This window comes from Xyrauchen texanus, unplaced genomic scaffold (assembly GCF_025860055.1).
Source record: "Xyrauchen texanus isolate HMW12.3.18 unplaced genomic scaffold, RBS_HiC_50CHRs HiC_scaffold_585, whole genome shotgun sequence".
Taxonomy (NCBI): domain Eukaryota; kingdom Metazoa; phylum Chordata; class Actinopteri; order Cypriniformes; family Catostomidae; genus Xyrauchen; species Xyrauchen texanus.
This window is the reverse complement of record NW_026266561.1, coordinates 1-22513: the sequence shown is the minus strand read 5'-3', so window position 1 is coordinate 22513 and position 22513 is coordinate 1. Positions and strand designations below refer to the sequence as shown.

The 22513-nt window shown below is 36.5% G+C and overlaps 3 protein-coding genes across 5 annotated transcripts; 1 reads left to right on the top strand and 2 right to left on the bottom strand.

Annotated features, from left to right (window-relative positions):
* The first annotated feature begins 4510 nt into the window (after positions 1–4510).
* Positions 4511–9964, top strand: LOC127642385 (dynein light chain Tctex-type 4-like). 2 transcript variants are annotated; one of them, XM_052125000.1, is made up of 3 exons: positions 4511–4639; positions 6608–6681; positions 8196–9964. In XM_052125000.1, the coding sequence occupies exon 3, from the start codon at positions 8207–8209 to the stop codon at positions 8885–8887; it is 681 nt and encodes a 226-aa protein (XP_051980960.1). In that variant the 5' UTR covers positions 4511–4639; positions 6608–6681; positions 8196–8206; the 3' UTR covers positions 8888–9964. The 2 variants fall into 2 exon arrangements, with proteins under 2 accessions (XP_051980960.1, XP_051980959.1); XM_052124999.1 differs by lacking the exons at positions 4511–4639; positions 6608–6681 and having other exon boundaries at positions 8180–9964.
* A 906-nt stretch (positions 9965–10870) lies between these two features.
* Positions 10871–17169, bottom strand: LOC127642384 (serine/threonine-protein kinase PLK3-like). 2 transcript variants are annotated; one of them, XM_052124998.1, is made up of 15 exons: positions 16892–17169; positions 15866–15973; positions 15643–15759; positions 15422–15551; positions 15225–15312; positions 15042–15137; positions 14684–14882; positions 14364–14490; positions 14158–14267; positions 13522–13639; positions 13158–13241; positions 12882–13044; positions 12508–12637; positions 12284–12397; positions 10871–12164 (listed from the first exon to the last, which is right to left on the bottom strand). In XM_052124998.1, the coding sequence occupies exons 1-15, from the start codon at positions 17102–17104 to the stop codon at positions 11967–11969; spliced, it is 1995 nt and encodes a 664-aa protein (XP_051980958.1). In that variant the 5' UTR covers positions 17105–17169; the 3' UTR covers positions 10871–11966. The 2 variants fall into 2 exon arrangements, with proteins under 2 accessions (XP_051980958.1, XP_051980957.1); XM_052124997.1 differs by having other exon boundaries at positions 10872–12164; positions 14158–14270.
* Positions 17170–18112: 943 nt separating this feature from the next.
* On the bottom strand, positions 18113–22101 carry LOC127642383 (calcyclin-binding protein-like). The gene is made up of 6 exons (XM_052124996.1): positions 21932–22101; positions 21363–21561; positions 21149–21245; positions 20788–20887; positions 20574–20668; positions 18113–18735 (listed from the first exon to the last, which is right to left on the bottom strand). The coding sequence occupies exons 1-6, from the start codon at positions 21947–21949 to the stop codon at positions 18576–18578; spliced, it is 669 nt and encodes a 222-aa protein (XP_051980956.1). The 5' UTR covers positions 21950–22101; the 3' UTR covers positions 18113–18575.
* Between the last annotated feature and the right edge of the window lie 412 nt (positions 22102–22513).

Below are 22513 nucleotides of genomic sequence, written 5' to 3'. Positions count from 1 at the left end.
TCTTTTGTGGTTATCAACATGCATTAAAAATTCCTTTAGGCCTTTTGGCTATTTAAAGAAAAAGACAGAAGCCCTTTGATATGCCTTGTCCACACTTCCTGTTTCAACAGGAAATGCGTCAACACAGGAAAGAAAACTGATATTATAGGGTCTTAAAATGTGTGTAGGATATCTAGTCAATGCAACCATAAGAGATGATACACTTACAATGTTATTTCTAGTGCTCCTTGTCACATGTTGTGTTTGTATAAGGTCCTGTCAGTTTATTTACACTACTGTAGAAGTGATATGGCCTAGCACACAGCATCACAGTTTGTACTCAGCATTGACTCTCAAATCAGCCCACCAGCTGAGCTAGGCCAAAAAGGGGTCAGGGTGCTCTAAGTCTGTGCTGAGGAAATGGAAAAACAGTCAAAAGGAAACGAAACTACTGTCTGACTCCATTTTAATGTGGTTCCCAAATGTGTGTGTCACCCACTGCCTCTGGAAATAATGGCATGAGGGTAACCAGTGTACTCACAGACATGCTCTCAAGCTTTTACTGTTACTTTTTACTCACACAGGCTTACTCAAAACATCAAACAACCCTGATGTCAAAATGTTGAGAGTTGTGGGATATTTATGAGACATAAACGTCTGTTTAATGGGAGGTGTTTGATTCTAACTTTCATCACAGTTTAGGGTAACACTTTACAATAAGGTTACATTAATTATCTTCAGTAGTTAACATAAACGAACAGTGAACAATATATGTAAACAATATATTTATTCATCTTAGTTAATGTTAATTTCAACACATAGTAACACATTTTTTAAATCAAAAGTTGTATGTTAAAACATTAATACATGCACTATGTACTATCATGAACTAACAATGAACAACAGTATTTTTTATTAACTAACATTAACAAAGATTAATAAATGATGTAAAAAAAAAAAATATTTTCATGATACCTAATGCATTGTATATAATGTGCTGTATATGTGCTAAGTGCTGTGTATAAATGTCATGGCAATTGTGCTTCAGGAAATGTTATTCATGAAAAAGGACATTCAATTGTGATTCAAAAAATACGTTAATCTGACACCATGATTAAACTCGATGGAAAATGCATCAGTTGGATCTTGATGAATAATGCAAAGAAACAGAACACTTTGATATGATAATAGGTCAATATGTCGATTCAGGTCTGGATATGTGTCTTGTTTTAATGATGCGCTAAATGTCTTTAAAAGGCCATTTTGGCTTATATTTCATAGTGGAGAACAGCATTTATTTAACCTGTTGAAGCTCATGATTTCCGCACTCCTGCCTGACATATGCATAAATATGTAGATTTTATGTAACTTCTTCATTGTTAAAAATACTTTCTTCTATCCCAGCATAATATGCAACAATAAGTATGCTATTCATAGGTAAATTATTTTCAAAAACTGTAAACACTGCATCTCTATTGCACTATAAAATTCCTGTGTTTGTTTTAAGCGACCCACATAGACTATCTGAGGGTTTGAACAATAGCAGACGGGGGCGTATTCAGAAAGCTGTTTTGAAAACATTGGTAATTTTTGCAGTTCTGTTCGGCGGTGCTAGTGTCACAGAAATTACATTCTTCAGCTTTATCTTTTTGGAATGTTGATAGAACATGCCACCCTCAAAAATCAGTGACTACTCAAATGCTTGGAACTGTAGATGCGCATTAACTCAATACAAGAATTTGATATGTGACCTTGAATAAATATAATGTAAAAATTGAATGTGTAATTTGTATACAGTATACAGTAAATGGTGTTGGTTAAAACAAATATACACAGCTTAGTTTTAGTACAAATTTGCTTGTTCTCAAAAAAGAAAAAGTCGTAAAATCTCAATATCAGCATTTTTTGAAGTTACGTCAAGTAGTCATGAGTTTCACTTGGTTGGCAAAGTAAAGGCTTCCGTTATCTCAGTTCCAGATTGCACACAGTGTGATCCAGGACTCTTCTAAACATTTTGGTTGCGTGACATCACCTCACTTACACTGTATTTAAATTCTGTAATGCTAGAGCCCTCAGTTCCTCTGAGTACAGATAAAAAAGTTCCCCTTGGTGCTGAGTTTCATATTATTGACTTACTGTGTGCTACCAATTCCTCATGCATCAAAATCACATGCTGAACTAGTTCAGCTTGACCTTTTATGACAATCTGTGAGAGAACAATGTTGATTTGTAATTATAGTTCTTTACTAGGACCATACTGATGGAACAACCAACTGGGGAGATTTATGGAAAAGAAATGCTTATCTTCCTCTTCTATGAAATCACTGTTTATTTATGGGTTTCTCCTCTCACAGGTCCTGCCTTCACAATTGCCTCCACTGTTTGGATGTTTTGCTTGACAGAACTTTTCAAAATCTGCTAGTTTATTGATACATCCCCAGACATGTCCAGACTTGTTGTAACAATGTTGACCAGCTTTTTTCCTGTCATTTATTTCCAGCTTCCTTATAAAAGCCTCACAAGAGTAATAATAACAGGAATATGTGTTAGTGGATAAGTTTTGGGTGGGCACATGGGGAAATTATTGTATGTTTTATCCATTTGACAATGCCTACTCCACTTTAAGCCATGTTTATGAACAATTAATTTAATTTAAAGGTGATGTGTGATGTTAAAATGCTTTCTCGTCAAGCTTGAATTAATATTTTAGGTTCAATACAAGTTAAGCTCAGTTGACAGCATTTGTGGCATAATATTGATTACCACAGAAATCTGGGTCCCAGTGAGGAACTTGCAAGTGAATCCATGAATGCTAAAATGTTGTATTTGTAACTATTTCAAAAGCCACAAGACGTAAACAGAATTTTAAAGTGATGCAATTTGTGTAAAGTTACAGCCAATTTTACAATTTCAACTTTGTTGCCATGACACTGAAGTGTCTACAAACCCTAAAACAACTGTAAAAATTATGATTTAAACAACTTTATAATACAATACACAAGTTTTAACAGAATAAATAATGTGATTGGTTAATTCAAATTATAAGCTTCACATTTTTGTCTTTTAAACCCTCCAAATTTGGCCTTTTCACTTCCATTATACAATGGAAGATGGGGGGAGTGAAAACTATTTGAAAACAGAAAACATTTTCGCATTCAGTTTGGTGATGCAATAAGAATTTGTTGGTGGCACAGAATTTAAACAATTCACAGTTAAGATATAAACAGTCTCTCACATTTTAGGGATGACATGAACAATAATCTTTGAGATAATTGTCAGAGAGATATAAATCTTTGAGTTATTATTTCTCAAATAGCTCCTTGATGTTGCTGGGATTGGTCTAGAGATTCAGGACTGTCTTGCACAGTGTTTTTTTTTTTAATGAGCTATAGTGGCTTGAACGTGACTGCAGCACTCCTTTCCTCTTGATTGCAGTGGAAACAGATTGCAGTGGAAACCAGATACCAGCACCCTTTCTCTCTCAAAAACAAGAGAACAGGGTGACACAGTCACAATCCCTTATTGATGTGACAACACAGCCCTATATATATATATATATTCACTGATCAGCTACAAACTTCACCTCAACATAAAAATAAAACCATTTGTCTAATATTGTGCATGTCCCCCTCGTGCCATCAAAACAGTGCCAACCCTCATCATTCTGAGATGCGATCCTTCTCACCACAATTGTACAGAGTGTTTATCTGAGTTACCGTAGACTTTGTCAGTTGGAACCAGTCTGGCCATTTTCTGTTGAAATCTCTCATCAACAAGGCATTTTCGTACGCAGAACTGCCATTCACTGGATGTTTTTTTGTTTTTGGCACCAAAACAGTAAATTCTGAGTAAATTCTTGAGACTGTTGTGTGTGAAAATCCCAGGAGATCAACAGATACAGAAATACACAAACCAGCCTGTCTGGCACCAACAATAATGCCATGCTCCAAATCATTGAGATCACGTTTATCCCCATTCTGATGGTTGATGTGAACATTAACTGAAGCTCTTGACATATATGCATATGCATTATTTTATGCACTGCTGCCACATGATTGGCTGATTAGATAATCATATGGATGATTGTTGGTGCCAGATGGGCTGGTTTGAATGTTTCTGTAACTGTCGATCTCCTGGGATTTTCACACAAAACAGTCTCTAGAATTTACTCAGAATGGTGCCAAAAACAAAAAACATCCAGTGAGGGGAAGTGCTGCGGATGGAAGCGCCTTATATAATATATGAAATATATAAAATACTGTATGACTCCTAATAGGCTTCTTTATGTACAGTATATGTCGTTGGAGAGTCAAATTACATTGTCCATTACTACACTGGACATCACCCATATTTGTTGATAAGCAAATCAGGCTTGAGTGGAAGATTAAAATAAAGGCTTTCCATGACTACCAGTAAGTTTGTGGCAGATAGCCAGCTTCTACACTTGTCTGTGCGAATGACTGCCTGGCTCGCAGGGCATTGTTTAGTTTGCCTGTCCGAACAGCCCCTTTGACAATAATTTACAGGGCCAGGGTCCTTTGCTTAGAGAACAGAGCAACAGTGAGAGTGGATCACTTAGTGACAACATTAGTCGGGGAAAGATTCCCTCATAGGAAAACTAGTACTAATGGTATTTATATTTTATTGAGCTCCTAGACGGGTAAGAAAATAATCTGGTGTTATTCATCATCATGATGATACACTTTAAAAGAAAATCTGTATTTTTGTCTGTTTACCATTAAAAATATATTTATCTTAATTTACTTTATTGTGTAAGATAATGATTTTTGAATTTTCTTACTCAATTGGCAAATAGTTTTTTTCTTACTAACTTTTGTAAGATTTATGCTTACAAGAAAAAAAAAATTACCAATGGGAAAATAGAAGAAGAAAAAAGAAATATTCACTGAAAACAAATCTTACTGTCTTATGCAACTTTGCTTCTCAAATAAATGCATATTGTTTTAAGGGTGTTTAGATCATTTACTGCAAAAATATATTTGGTACAAAAATGGTACCATATGCCAATACTAAACGGTGTAGATGCTTTTGTAAATGAATGCACTCATCAGAGAAACTTTAAAGACAGTGACAATCATCTTGGCACTGATTTGTGTAAGTTCTCTAACCAGATCATCTGACTCAGGAACAATTTTAGCATGTTCATTCTTGCTGTGAATGGCGTGGAGGCTGACGATAAGAATGTACGAATTAAGATTGATTTTTGACTTGCCATTTGTCTGTTTCTGAGTGAAATAAAAAAGGCATTTAGAATGTTCTTGCTCTGGCAATTAGAATTTCAAATGCCTTTCATGTGTAATTACAGATCAGATCAGATATATTTTTGAATCAATGTCACAAAATAAAAAATTCTTAAAAGTAGCAAAAGCAAAAGCTAATTTGTGTACACTTTTGAAGCCGAGTACAAAAGCAATACACAAAACTAAAACTAATTCATTTTCAGTGTAATTATGGCTGGTTGCTATATTAGGTTTGTGTGTGCAATTTTGAATGAAAATTGTTCATTATTTAAAAAGAAGACAAAGTCAATACATTTCAAAGTATTTACTACCTTTGCCTGATTCATATTTAATCATGTTCTGCATAAAAGGTAACTGTGTTCTAATTATGAGTATTTCAATATGTTGTGTAACCTAATTACAAGTTCTTGCTTGTATGTAACTTCAAGCAATTGATCTGATTACACAATCAAGATAACCTGTAATCCATTACTACCCAGGATTGGCTACAACTTAATGTAGGTTTTGCTTCAAGCTGTGTCTCAAAAACCATTACTTTAATTCTGGGCAAATAATTGTTTCAAATTTAAGCTTCTATCCTTTTTATTACAAAGTATTATTAAATAGAGAGAGAAGAAAAAAAAAACCTCAACAAAGGAAATTCATAATTTTATTTTATGTATGTTATGTATGCAATTTGTTTTGTGTCTTTAACATATTTTTTTAATTTTTATTTTTTTATCTAGAATACAACGTTTTCTGTGCAAGTTGATCAGTACCGAACATTATATTAAAGGTTTTTGACCTATATAAAAAACCTATTTATAAAAAACCTTAAGGTTATTGATTTTTGGGCTGTTTTGCTGCACATCATCTTGCAACACATTGAAATTCAGGACATTAATCTTATCATTTGCATTCACTGTAAAAATGTAAAGATACTTGAGGTACCATTTGAGGTTTCTCAGAAAGCCACGCCACCGGAAGCCTTTGGAGATCCTCTAGACACCTTTTAAAATTCCTGCTACAAAGACTAGCTTAACCCGCATGCAGTTTCCATGCTTTATGGTTAATGCTGGTTAGTGTTTCTTTGTTGCTGGACTGGTCTAGACAGTGAACCAACATAACCATGCTTTTCAACAGCAAAACCTAGTTGGTGAAGCTGGTTGACCAGCATGGTCTTTCCTATGAAGCTGGTTAAGCTAAATTAAAATCCTGGTAGGGTCACTAGCACACCAGCATCCTTTTTTGGGTTGTATGACCCTGTTCTGACTCAGATAAACCTTAATAAGAGGTAGTCATACTTATTTGGGCCAGGCAGAACATGATTTAATTAAAAAAATGTGCCATAGAGATAGCAACAGTCAACATCTGAGTTTGTGTTATAGGGAAGGGCCGTCTCACACCTGATTGTGACTGTATCAACATTTCACCTTACCTCTATCACAGAGTTCACCATCAGGTAAGTTGATGTACTTCTTTTTACACTCAGCTATACTGTTGACTTAAAGGTGACCTATTGTGCCAAATGTACTTGTACATGGTGTTTGAACATAAAGGTGTGTTGGCAGTGTGAGCACACAGACACCCTATAATGATAAAAATCCACCTAGTCCGTTTTTTTAATCCCTATTAATCATAAGCACTGTCTCAGAACAAGCCATTCACAGATTCTGTACAAATTGACTGCCCATGACTGTTGACGACACTGCTGACAGACATGTTTGTTTGTGTGTGTTGTTTCGTTATAGCGCATGGCGAACATTGTAACAGCATTTGTGTGTGTGCGTTGCTCATCCATCGTTGCAAAACGGCTGAAACTCGACAACAAATAAATATATTTATCAAATAAACATTCGTAAACTTCCTGGTTCATTCTCAAAGTTGTTACTTCTGACGGAGTCTCTCCCGCAACACTGTCTGACTCCGGTTCAAACATATAAGGCTGAACACCACTATATTTGCTGTCAGTCATATTGCATATGATATCAGTTATCCGAAGCAGATATGTCAAAACTCCGCCCTTTTCTGGATATGGGGCGGGGAGCACCAACTCATTTGCATTTAAAAACACACACAAAAATAGCTTGTTTTTATTCCCGCCCCAAAATTGGCATTTTCAACATGGTATAATAAATTATCTGTAGGGTATTATGAGCTGAAACTTCACAGACACATTCTGGGGACACCAAAGATTTAAATTACATCTTGTGAAAAGGGGCATAATAGGTGCCCTTTAAGTGTGCCAAAGATTACATTTGCATCACGCTTACAAAGTGCAAAATGTAACGGCGTGCAGAAAACCAAAGAAAATGCACTAATGCATAATGCACTATACACAAATAACACAAATACACTAAACATTGGATAAATATGTGCAAAAGACATAAAAATTATTTTTGTGTTATTTTTTTTAAATCTTTTCTGTTTATTGCTAAGATAAACCTCAAATGCAGGTAAGCATGTAAATATCAATTTTAGATCAATTTAATGTAGGACTACACTAAAAAGGGATAGTTTTTCACCCAAAAAAGATAATTCTCTCATTTATTCTCCTTCATGCAGTCTCAAATATATGCCTTGTATAACTTTCTTTCTTCTGTGGAACACAAGCGAAGATATTTTGAAGGATGTATGAAGTGTTTTTGGTTGTACAAGGCAAGTCAAATGGATCCAAAACGTTCAAGTTCCAAAAAGGACATAAAGGTAGCATAAAAGTGATCCATACAAATCGTGTGGTTTAATTCATGTCTTCTAAAGTAATATGATTGTTTTGTTTGTGTTCTGGAAAAGAAAGAAATTCAGTTTGAGAGTTTGAGATGGCATGTGAGTAAATTATGAGATAATTATCATTTATAATCCCTTGTGAAAACATTAACAATTATGTTCTTAATGCAGAAATTACAAGCTGAAAATCCCTTTTTGAACAAGGCTACATTAATAAAAACATTTCAAGAATGATGTGTTTCCTCACAGATTTATTCAATATGGCCAATCAGCCTCTACCACTGTCTAAGGAGACATTGGCTCAGTTTAATCATTCCCTGGCCACAGAACCAGGAGCCTCTGGGCCCCTGAGGCGACGTGTGGGCTCTATCTCTACACGGCGCAGCTCCAAAGACCAGGCCACCCACAGGCCACTACACCTCAGGGGTGTGACGGGTCCCTCATCTGATTCATCTTTCCTGAGCCCCAATGTGACCAATTCTCACGTCTCCATTGGTAAGCGGTTCTCGTTTGGTGGATGGCAGCAGGGAGGTAGAGTGAGCTTTTCTGGACTGTACCTCCACCAACCCATCCAAGAGATCCATATGGAGAACACCTACAGAATGGGACCAGAACCAGGGAGCCACTTCAATGCAAGCAGAACTCAGCAGATCCTAAAGGCTACATTGGACAGTTATTTGGATGGCGTATGCTACAATCCTGAAAATAGTAGCCAGCTCTGTCAGATGTTGGCAGATCTAGTGCTTAGTAAGTTGAAAGACGACAACCCGCCTCGCTATAAACTTGTGTGTCAGGTAGTGGTTGGGCAGAGCAGTAAACAAGGAATTAGGATTGCCAGCCGTAGCTTGATCAACTCCGACACTGATAGCTACACATCTGCTGATTTCCAAAACCACTCAGTATTTGCTGTGGCTATAGTACATGGTGTGTATTGTGAATGAGGGTACTAATAACCACAATGAAAATCCATCATTAAGTTTTCAACACCTTTAAACAATGCATTTCCATGATTTTTACAGTTGTTCATGATAACGGAATTCATTTACATTTGTTTTTATGAAGATTGCACTCACAAAAAGCTTTCATTCTACACACAAACACACTGCTGTAGTAGTGAATTACATGTAATCTGGATTATGATATCAGATTACAAAAATCAAGTACTCAAAATTAAATTACATTTGAATATACTCACATTTAGATTAGTTACTTTTTTTATAAATTGCATTAAAATGTATTGATCGCTCTGATTTTGTTTTTCATTTTAAATCAGCCTACAGCTGATAAATGTATATGAAGTCTTTAAGTGTTTTCGAATGGAAGTGATGGAATTGCACAAACAGACCTGATACTAGCCACCAGTCATAATTCAGGGTTGCTGCAGAGTTTTTAAAAGTCAAATTTTAGACTTTTAAAGAGCTTTTTTCAGTCCTGAACTAATACAAATATAATTGCATGTCCATACCACAACACAAACCCAAAATAATTTATCACATATTATTTTACTTAAACAGGAGGCACACATTCAACACAGCCTTTACACCTTATCAGCATAACATGGTATCTGCAAGTTTAAAATCCTCTACAAATTAGAGGTCGACCAATATTGGATTGTGCAGATGCAGTTATGTTTTGAAAGGCAATACTGTTTTTATCTGCCGATAGTTTTTAAAACTGATAGAACATTTTTGTATGTTTAGGATAGGCTTTGTCTTTCCTTCCTGTAACAAGATGGGCCAGGGTGGGCTACATAAAACCAAATTGAATCAAATCCCAGATGCAGTGTGTGACTTTGAACTATAAACAAGATAAGGGAAATAAAATACGCACTCTTAAAATCATCAACAATGAATTATAATAAACACCTTAAAGCAAACCTTTTGTAGATCATTAGCAATTGCTTGTAATAAATGTGTGGTACTCACTATGAACCGCTCTGAAATGACTGGAAACACAGTATCAGTGTGCTTTAAGAATATGCAACAGTGCTGCGTCTTCACTTTGAAGCACACAGCGCACACATTTCATTAAATCGTATCGCTCTGACGTTTAATAATAATCACATTAGGCCATATTGTGATTGTCGTCTTTCCATCCACACATTTAAGACCTCTTTAAATTATAAGACTTTTGTTATACCATTTAAGATATTAAAGACAATTTATGACCTTAAATTTGAGCAAACTGAACTTAAGACATCAAGGACCCATAGGATCCATGTTATTACACTGAATCTTCAAATAAATGCAGAACCGATTGCATTAGTGCAGTAAAGTTAGTTTTAGTTTGGCAAATTGCTTTTGTACTCAAAGATTTACAGTAATGCACTTTTGTGACAACTTTGAGGCTTAGTCACAGATAAAACTGATCTGATACCACACATCGATGCTGTTTGTTATGCCAAAACCAAAGTGAGAACATGTGTCTATCATATTTTTTATACATACTATGTCTAAATGGTACACACTTAGACCGAAATGCATCATAAATTAGGTAAATAGTAATCCAGACACATTTAGATTTAAAAAAATTTAATCCAATAGATTACATTACTGACTACAGTTTTAGTAATGTAACTTTTAATCAGCACCACATTACAATTCAGAAGCAATCTACCCAGAACGGTGTATACAGTATACACTTTGTATTTGTAATGAGCGGATCACTAGAAGTACATATTAAATACAAATTTATATACTTTCAAATTTCAATGTTTCCCATGACTCATGAATGATTTTGAAAAAGCTGATAACTACAAAAACATATTATGGAAAGTTTGATGACTTTCCCAGGCTTCGAAACCACACAATTTTAATTTGCCTGCCATTGCCAGAGTTTCCATAACTCTTTTGGTAATTTATACCTTTAAAAATGTAAACAAATTAAAGTTTAAAATTTAAAAAAGGGGCACACAGATTTACATTTTTCAATAAACTTTATTCCCCCACACTCTCTCAATACATAAAAAGTGATCATTCTGAACATTTCCCAGTGTTGACACCATACAATTGTTACATTAATAAATAAAAAAAATAAATAAATAGAACATATGCCACAATTAATTATAATTATACTAGTTAGGATTTGAGGGTAATGGCTTTCACAATGTTGGCATTGTGTACACTTATTTAACACTTACAGCCAGACTCACAGTTTTGAGGACATTAGTTACGGTGGAGCATGTAAAGTAAACAAAGCTGGAGGCACACTGAATAGTCTTTTTTTCCTCAAGTACAGACAATAAGGATACAATACCTTTTAAGAGCAAAAAGCTTATATCAGGTGTGTATTTGTAGTGTTTATTTCCCCAATCCGGTCTAATCACTTGGAAAACCAAATTGAAACCGATATGAAGACTATGTAAAGCCCATTTTCATTCCCTTTGTGACTTCAGCTTGATGCAGAAGGCCATTATTGCACAGAGGAATCCATCAAAAAGGCACTTTAGTCACTCCCACCCGACTGCTCCTTTATGAATCAGTTTGTTCAACAGCCATCCTCAGCCATTCACCTCTGCCATCTTAAAAATTAATCTCTTAAAAAGAATAACCTTTTGGTGTTTTATAGCTCTTCACGTTGGATGTGTACTACTTAGTGAAATAAAATGTCTTAAAAAAAAATTCCAAGTGATCAAGAATAAAAAGCAAAGACCATCTTGCACAGTGTTTTGAACACTGCGAGACAAGTTAGTCAATTAAGAACCCTGTGAGCCATCTGCACTTCAGTCCAGCTAAAAAAAACAACAGGCTCAAATTTTGGTTGTGCACACTGTTGAGTCAAGCTCGTAGTGATACGGTTGGTGTAGGCTGAGTTGCAAAATGAAGAAAAAACAAAAATAGTGCACCATAGTTCAAAGAGGCCAGCCAATGGCCAAGGACAGGAGATCTTCGTGGCAACGTGGAAGCTACCCCTGATTTCTTTGTCTTTAGTCCTTTTTTTTATTGCTTCCAAAACAGAAGCAGTAAGCAGCAAGTCGTAATACAAAGTGGAACGGTGTTTCCGCGGGTTTGAAGAGTTATTTTATGCATTGGTGTAGTGCTGGAGAAGCTGTACCACATAATGAAGGCGCTGCCGTAGTTCTGAAGAGCAGCCCCACTCGGAAAGCACACTCAGAGGGTAGGAGTAAGAGACACGGTCCTTGCTAATGTAAGTCAGCAGGTACGAGTACTCCGAGGACTTGCTAAGGATTATCTTTGTGTGATCAGTGTAAAAGTTGACCTGTCATGGCAAGAGATTAAAGAAAATATTAAGAATAGACATTGACCAAGCCATTCAAACCAAACGGTCATAACCACCAAATTGTCAATGTTTAATTTCCTGGGAGATCAGGACCTTACCTGTAGGGTACTGTTGTCAAAGAGCATGACTAAGGCGTGGTCAGTTTTAATCCACTGCAGCAGTAATGGAGAAGAGCTTGGAGGTGGCTGGTCCTCACTGTTGACATCTCCACCCTTGAGAAGGAAAACAACTTTAGTTTAGTTTTGAGTTGCACTGTTTAAAATGAATGGATTTGAGGGCCAAGAATATCTGAACCAGTGAAGTTCTGAACTTGATCACTTACCTCCATCAGGTTCTGCTCCATGTAGTTAGCCATCAAATCCACTATGTGTTTTTGATTCTGGAGCTTCTCTGGTAAAGCATCAGCAGGGAATGTAAAGTGTTTGTTGTTTGTCAGACAGTACCGTACAGTCCTTTGGAAGAATAGAAACATAGGAGAATTAGAATACACAGATCACTAGAATTTCAGATGAAGAAAAGCTACTACAATATTCAAAGACTGACCACTGTAGTAATTTGGAGACTCTGTAAATGGTAACAGCTCTGTGGGTCAATCATATCTCAGTCCAAAAGGCCTTTTCTGACAAATGCCAAACCGGAACCTTTAGTGGCCAATTAAAGAGTGGATAAAAAAATAAAAAAAGTGAGCCTTCTAACCTTTGCTGGTTACACAAGCTCAGATGAGTGCCTTCATTGAAGAGTACACCAACATTTTGATTGGAAAGTTGGTAACCAAAGCCATATTTGTTGGAGTAATCCACCCACTTGGTTACCCAGACGAAGGGCTTGGGTTTAGGAAGGCAGGGTGGGTTTCTTGAGGCTGAAGAGAATAGGAAAATATTTGAATAAGTAGAGTCAATGGCTACAGAGTAAACCAGTTAAAAAAAAGTGCTTTTGCACAACAGAGTGAATGAGCAGAGCGTGGGAACAAACCTGCTGGCATGGAAGACAAGCAGCTGTTGAGAACCTTCATGGCAGACTCGGCTACAGCAGCAGGGGCAGGGACGTCTTCACAAGCTGAGGAAAAAGCAAAAAGAATAAAACTAAGATTTTAAGACTTAAAGTGCAGCGAATGAAGACACCACACAAAAAATAAATAATGGGTAAAAGTGTTAAGTCAACTTGTGCCCAAACCCTTTCAAAAATAAATTTATAAATAAAGTCAGAATATTTTTGGAGAAACTTAAATAGTGGCCTCTTAATGCCTGGGGGTTGAGCCCAAAATAAATTAGGCAGCACACATACAAATTAATTTGCTGTTGCAGGTCTGGGCAAATTAACTTCAATGGTCCATTACCATCAGTGCTACTAGCGACGGTGCCTTTGAAGGAACGTGATGCAGACTTCCTGGACTCCTCCTCTGCTGGGGTGTCCAGGGGTCCAGAGCTTGCCAGCTGAACTGTGGGTGAAGTGGCCTGAATAGCAAGAGGAAGGGTTGCATTAACAACAAAGAAAAGGAAATGTAGGCATTTGAAAAGCTCAACACAAACTAACTCTAATAAGACTACTTACAATACAATTAAAATTATCATGAAGCCAATAAAAATACTTGCTTTTCCAATCATAATTACCTCCTTGGACTGAGAATTAAGCATTTCAGTATATGCTGTGGATAATCAGGCTAAACTGAAGCTCTATTTGAGCTTATGATCAATTAGGAACTCCCCACACACTACATGAGTTTTGCTTTTGGTCAGTATTGAAAGTTATTCCAAGACATTCAGCACAATAGCTAGACTATTGCGCTGTATCTACAGCAGCTTCCACAACACATCTCCTCTGAGCCAACTTTAGCCATGCTGCAACACAGCAGACATGGCTTTCTACGACAACTCATGAGTCAGCCACGGAGCAGAAGTTCACGGACAGTGCAGCGGTTCTATTAATACACACCACTATAGAGTCGACACCCCTTAATAAAACACAAGATTACCTCGTTCACTCCCATTGTCTTGTAGCTCATCTGCCGACCAATGGAGTGCTTCACCATGCCCGACACCAGTTTTGAAATGTCATCTTTGTCCTCACAAGGAGTCTTCTCACCTGCTGAAATGACATTTCAAATTATTAATGGGATTCGAGAAATATAAATTTGACCGCAAAAGGTATTAAATAGACAGCAGGGTGTCAAGTAAATACTTTTGGATTTTTTCTTGCCGAAGAGGCTCTTGGCCATCTTGGTGAAGAACTTCTTGGCAGGACTGGGTGGATTCAGCTCAGGCACCATCACGCAGCTGCTTGGGGGAAGTTTTTCTGGGGTGAAGCTCTGAGAGGGGAAGGAGTTGGTGGATTGTGGGGGAAAAAAAATTTAAATAATTAGATTGCAGAAATGAAATAAGCAACGGGCCAAGAACAAAGTAAACCTTTATGATCAACTTATTTAAGACCAATGTGTAAATGCTTTGAAGGCTGATGAAAGACTAGTCTAAGTGTTTTCTTTACTATTAAATTACACCAACCTTTGTGAAATACTCATGGGCCAGTATCTGGTCCAGTGTAAGGCGGTCTGCCGGTTTCTTCTGTAGGACTGCAGAGATCAGCTTCTGTGCAGCCGGAGTGAGGGATGGAGGAAGGCTGTATTTCACTTCCTTAATACATTTGTAGGTCTCTTTCAAGTCTAAGGTTTCAAAAGGTGGATTTCCACATAGGAGTGTGTACCTAATTACACAAAACAAAAGCTTGACATCAAGACTACCTACCACCATACATGAAGCATCATAAATCAAGTTTTCATTATGGAATTTGCATAATATAAAAAGCAAATGAACAACCATAAACCAGTAGCGATAGCATTGCATTTTGGGAAGACCGACTTACATTACGCAACCCAGTGACCAAACATCTGACTCCGTCCCATGTCCTTGTCTGTTTAAGACTTCTGGTGCCAGATAGTTTGGGGTTCCACAGATGGTTCTATGGAATAATATTTTATGTTAGCACATGGATTTACTCTTCAGTTGAATTGCTCTGAAAGTTATTGATGAAGGCAGGCAAACTCACTTCTTCCTTTGCTCAACTGTCTCCAACTTCGCTGCCAGCCCAAAATCTCCCAATCTCAACTCCATGTTCTCGTTCACGAAAAAATTACCTGCAAAAACAAACAGCCATGATGTCAGCATTTTAAAATGAAACCATCTGAATTTAATGGATGTCACAAAATGATAGATATTACATTAGGATGAACTAAGTAAACGTACCCAATTTGAGATCTCTGTGGAGGATGCCTTTGTTGTGGAGGTATTTAAGTGCGGATATGATCTGTCTGAGGTAGTAACGAACTTCAGGGTCTGTCAACGTATGTCTTGCTTTCCAAATGTGTGCTAAAGACTGTAATTATTAAGCACGGGATTAGATTCAGTGCCTGTTTTTCACCACAGGGAATATGAGAGTGACCTCAAATCTCAGAAAAGCTACTTGCCTTTCTGCTGCAAAGTTCAAGGAATATGTAAATGTTGTCTTGGTCTTCGAAATGATGAGAGAACTTCACCACATGCTTGTGTTGGAGGCTTTTGTGAAGCTCTATTTCATTAATGATCTGCAGGACAATGAATGGAGAAAATGTTAGAGATGCAGCTACAAACATGACCATGATCCATTGACATCTACATGTACTTGTAGGTGAACTGCCATTATGCATTTACCTTGTCTTTCTGGTGTGGCTTTGAGACTCTGCTCTGAGGAATAACCTTGACTGCATACATCTTGTTGTTGGCCAGATCTGTCATTTCATAGCATCGTGCAAAACCACCCTAAAAAGACAAAATGAAGTGTTATTAAATTACACAGTCAACAAGACAAAATGCTGCAGTTACATCTCAAGGTGGAGATCACAATGTGTTGGGCTGCAGGTGTCTGCGCAACAGTCTCTGGAACTGGATGTTTCAATAGCTGCCAACAAAACAGCATCTTTGGGCATTTTGGGTACATCATTATGTGTAAAAAGGTCTATCATGTCCACAGAAATAAGATCTAGGTTTTTAGGCACAGCCAAAATGTTCCAGCCCATGTACAAAGGAATGACGTATTTATTTCCTACTCGACCAACCCCTCCTTAAAAGCATCAAACAATAATGCACTTCGAAATCTGGGCTTTAAACAGTGAGACTTCTAATAATTGATGGTCCAATTAAAATGAAAGCCTTGTTTTGTATACACGAGATGGGAACTGAGACAGTGTTCATTCATTGGCTACGTTGATCATGAGCAATGCAGCATTGCTGCCATTCACTCATTCATCTCTTCATAGCATCAAATCGCACAAAATAATTGTAAATGAAAACTTGTATTAGTATATTAAAAACACAAATCCATGAAATACCAAACTCAATGACTGTCAATGCAGAAATTATAAGAAAAGGGCTCCATATTTGGAACAAACATAGGATTTATCGCAAGAAAACCCAGTAGGCAGGTTCGAGAACACAGACAGGTCGGGTTGCGGTTCAGTGGCTCTGGTGCATGCATCCATTCATCACACAATACCAAAGAAACCCATACGATTATGCACGAGACAAGCACGAGCACATAGTTCACGTTTCAGGACATCAAGCAACGTGATTTAAAAATCACGCAGTGACCGAATCCTAACTAATTAGCATTTAAAATGATTAAAAGTACTTCAGAATAGATCAGTTCCAATTAGAAGTGTAAATATAAACGAGTGGTACCTTTCCCAAAAGCTTTCCTTTACAGTACGACCTTCCAGTCTTGGCGTCAACCACCACCTGCGCGAGCTCCGTCTTAACGTGTTCAGATTTACTCCGGTTCGGTTTGGCTGGCGGTTGAGCCGCCTGAGGACGGTCCGGGGACGGTTTGAACAAATCCGGATTCATCATTTTACAGGAAAGACGCTGCGCGGTGGAAAAACAGGCAGGATCCATTCATTAATAGAGATCCTTCGCCCTAAAATAAACTCCTTATGTTAAGTCCAAAAGTTAGCCAAGAGAAGTTATCAATTCATATGAGCCAACATGCGCAGACGCTGCAGTATATAAACTATTAGTGACGTCATTAGCATAGGCGGGACGATGGGCAGGGACGGCTGGAAAGAACGAAAGTGGTTGGCTGATCAAAACTCATTCAAAGATCATAGCGACACATATGAAAGTGCTGTAGAAAAGTGAATGAAAACTATCTTCTGCTCTCGAGTTAACACGTCTCTCACACGCTGTCATTCCGAAATATCCAGTAAACTCGTAACCTCTTTTAAATGAATACATCATTCAATTACAGTTGACACGACTATGGGCCTTCGGATGACTCGATCAATGACAGTCAATGTCAATATCAATGTCTTTCATACGTGTTTAGGGTTTTAATAATGGAATATATGCTTTAAATAATTTTAACATGTGAACGAATTCTTTTTTTTTTAGCATTCTAAATTTGACGTTACACCAAGTTATGCAATTCTGCGTGAGGGTTCATATACGTTTTCACTATGCATACCTGCATAAATAATACACTACGCGAAACAAAATACAGATACGACACGACTGTTGTAGAATATAATGTAACACTTTATTATATAAGATACTGTATTATTCAGAGTGGAATAAACAATTCTCTATTTAATCTACTCTGGATTTAAATAGGATTGAAGGTGTCGAATTAACGCCATTGTTGAACGTCAGTTCAGAATTGAACTGAACAATTAGTGGTCTTTAGCGCCCTCTTGTGGGTAAACCGTCAAAACACACTGGGCAATAATTCTGAAACTTCAGCAATAAATGCATTCTTACGTAAATTGTCCTTTGTAAACGAATGCGCCCATCTACGTTAACTTAAACTATAAACTCGTTCTTCATGAATAAGGCTCAAGTCATCAAACAAAGCCTGTTTTTTTCCGTGAGTCGTGACCATATAAAAATAATAACAATCAACAGTGCTTTTCTTTGTGTGCAGTTTATTTCAGTTTAGATAATGTGTGTTACTGGCTTGATCAGTTATGCACCAGATATGTTCTGCAATCCCACAACACAACCATGCATATCAGCAAAATGTCATTACATGAACATGGTTCATTAGGCACATAAAACATGTTTTTTTTTTTTTTTTAAGAAATCAGGAATAATATCAATGCATGTTCCACTGTGAAGGTAAACAGAAGTACAAGGATGTAATTGCTTGCAAAAATCAAGAAACCCTTTTTCAACTTTATACAAATGCAACATATTAAACCTCAAAATTAAACCTGTACAAATGACAGCAAGAATGGAAACAATTTAGACTCATATCTTTTATTAACAGCCAAGTCCAACTGGAAAACATTATAAAAAAGCATAAAATAATTCTAATAAACTGTAATGACACAGCTTGAGCTATTAAACGTAAAAGATTGTGAGAGTGGACTCAAAGGTCAAAATCATCTCCTTTGGTCTTCTTCTCCCGAGACTCACACCATGCCTTGTTGATAGTGCGCTTCATCTCATCATCTCCCTCACTGTAGATCTTCTGCAGCATGCTCATCAGCCCATCACTTGGATCAGCATTATCATTCATGTTAGGTTTACTAAAACAGATAGGTTACAATGTAAACATTAGTTGTGGACACAAATTAAGTATAATGATGAACAGACTACTGATGTCCAATACTGATATCCATGTGTTTCACTGTTAATATACAGATGATATCAAGCTTGACAAGTTACTAACATGATACTAGTGCTGATAAACAACCATTAGGTTTCCCACACTTTTTAACCTACAAAAACCTATGACTTTTTCAGTTATTAACATTTTGTAAAATCAAGTGGATTCAGACTGGTTTGATAATGAATCCTTCAGAGCAATGTATGAACCATTTGAGAGATTCATTGAAAATAATCACCTCAAAAGAATGACTCTTTAACAAATCAGACATAACTTTGGCTTGCAACCATTTGAGTGGTACAGTGAATTCCAGTGTAGATATTCACGCATTATGAAGTTGCATCTAAAGGTGCACCACAATGTTTTTGTGTGTGTGTGTGTGTGTATATATATTTATATGTGACGCTCTTGTTCTACCCGCTCCGTACGGGACTCGAACCTAGGTCTCCGGCGTACAAGGAGGCTAAAGGCTACAGCCTCTAGCGTCAGTCGCTAGTGCACCTCTTGAGGTCAGGAGAGTGAGGTTTACACCCAGCTATCTACCAGCTGGCTCCCGTTACACTCACCCCCCTAAACCTCACTCCCATCCGGGTCCCGGCACCAATGTGACGCTCTTGTTCTACCCGCTCCGTACGGGACTCGAACCTACGTGTCCGGCGTGGAAGAGGGTGCTCTAACAAGGAGCCTAAAGCAAGGAGCTCCCGATAGATATACATATATTAACACTTATATTGTGTTAATTTAAAAACAAATTCATCTGAAAACTGCAGTTTATTTAATCTAGTTGGAATAAAATTCCATGACTTCGTTCACACAGGGCATCTGAACACACAATTTTTTATTATAACATTATTTATAAATATATTTTAATCAAATTTTATTGGTTTTATTTCACTTTGTTACACCTGTGGTGTTCCCAGTCTAAAGTGACCAGCCAATGGAAATTAATGGATTAGACTTTGAAATAGTAAGTGTTCAGGAGCATCCCAGTCCTTTAGATGAGTATTTGAACACACAAAGCACTCTTGGGATAGGGATAGTCTGCTTTAAGTTACAATATGTCATTGTTTATGTTATATGTATGTTTTAAGTAATAAGGAGAAATGTAACAAAAAGACACTCCTGTTTATTATATTGATATGTGTCAGTGGGAATTTCATACATTAATAGCCTACTCACTGCAGTTTCACCTCTGAGTGAAACAAATTTGCTCATTGCGTTTTACTAAGACCTTTCCAATGATGTATAACATGGCTTTCTCATGTTTTTTATATTTTTACCAACTATGAATATTACTGTTGTGATAAATTGTTTTAAATTATGACAACAAAATATGTCAGCAAATTAAAAATAATTATTTAAGAATTGGTAAGATCGGCTATATGCATTGTAATGTCCAGGTTCAAAGTTTTCAAGCAAGAGGTTAATAATTTATTACATAATTATGTTTTTCTACAGGGAGTGCTCCCTACTAAAAGCTCCTTCTATCAATATATATAAATAAAGAAGAAGTAAAAACCTGTCATAATTACTAAAAAAAGAAGATGACAAAGATCTAATGCAACATCTTGGGATAATATATACAATATTACAGATTAATTAACAATCTAAGTAAGCTGGTCATTTTTGACCAGGAACACAAAAGGTGTTAGCACAAACGAACAATTTTTTTTATAAATACCTTTTCATATTCAGCTGGATTTTAAATTTGATTCTGCATTAAAAATGTAAGTGTGCGTGCGTGTGTGTTATACTCACTCTTTCTCTTTAGTCTGTTTTTCAACTTGTGTCAAACAGTCCCATTTTTTTGATGCCGCCTTCTTGCACATGACCAGGACCATGTCTGTTTTAATCTATAAACAAATCAAAATGAGTCTTTTTATTTATCTGATCATTTTATCCAGAAAACAAATCGATTTATCTATCAACTCTATATAAAATTACATCATCAACATATGTGGAGGCAACTAACCTTTTTACTGCTCTCTGATATGACAATCGGAAATAAAAGGTTGTTGACTGTCATTTGATGGTTCTTTTTATCCAGATCTTTGACAAGAAGATTGAAACCTCTGTACAGACAAAAGAGCAGTCTTTACAGTACATTATTGACCATAATGATGAGATTGAGAGTTTTAAACATGTCTAAGACTGTACAAATGTAACTTAACATTGACGATGGGCAAAAGCAAACTAGCACCACAATAAGCAAGCAACATGATTTTCTGACTTTTATCATAGCAAAAAAAAAAAAACAACACACATAAAAAATATTTACCAAATCAACAAAGATCAAACCAAATTATACCAATATTAAATATGTGAGACCATACCTCTCTGTGAAGCTGACCTCAACATTTTCAGCTGGAATTGACTGCACTCCTTTTAGTGTGATGTAGATTTTGACAAATTTGTCAGATTGGTCCCATCCTAACAGAAAATCATATAATGAAACACATAATTAAATGCCCTCTCATTAAACAAAGTAAATGTAAAGTTGTTGATTGGTAGGTCACTGACCATGCATTACATGAGGCATGAACCCACCATAATTATTAATTTTGACTGTGTATCCTTTAAGTGTTGTATCAGACCCAGAGTCTTTTTTGGCTTGCTGCTGTCGTTTCTGGGTGAGCTCTTTCTCTATCTTCTTCTGCTCTTGTGTTAACACGTCTCTCACACGCTGTCGTTCACATTTCTCCAGTAAACTCGTAACCTCTTTTAAATCATTCTCAAGACCGCTGATCTGAAAACAAATGAAATCTCGCATCAAGTTCAGCAACATGCTTAGACTACATCATCTTCAATTTACAGAAGTGAGATCGGTCAGGGAGAATGTTGACACTCATCTGGAAGCGTAATAATGATACTGTAAAATAAGTTAATAAAGTATACACATGTAGTTTCACTCATTCATATATATATATATATATATATATATATATATATATATATATATATATATATATATATATATATATATATATATAAATAAAGGTGTATTGAACCAATGCATGAGGGTTACACAGTACAATAAAGACAATAGCTGGAAGACTAGCTATACATACTTTTATTGCATCAAATGCATGGACCATAAAAAAAACAGTTAATCATACCAGCTCATTGATTTCCATCGCTGAATATATCCTTTAGGACACTTAAGAAAAAGCGCGCACAGTATTTAGTGAACTCGGCAATTTGTTTCAACGAGCTGCTTGATAAAACGATAGCATGCGGCGAAGCGCTTTTTCTAGAAGAATTCTTATCTCCGTATTATGTAATGTCAAAATAAAAGTCCTAACAGCCGTCTGAGTTCCGGAAGGATTTTTCCCATTCAATTTTTCCATAAGCTTTTCATAAAATCCTTAATAAAGGAGTTCTAAGACATGAGCCAAACCAACCATCTCCGAGGTGAATCGAAACATTACAAACTTTAAATCAAATGAGTATTTGAAAATTTGAAAAAAGATAAAGGCGCAAGACTCTGTACTTATGTAGGCTATTGTAAATACACATAATATATAATATAGAAATACACAAAAAGACAGTACTGTCTTGTTGTGTATTTCTATATTATGTATCGTGTATTACTTAAATTTTCTATTCACATGCCACACACATACTTGGCAATCAAGCTAATTCTGATTATGGTATTGTAATTTGTACCCTTGTGAAAGACGGTAAGTACACAGTCTTGC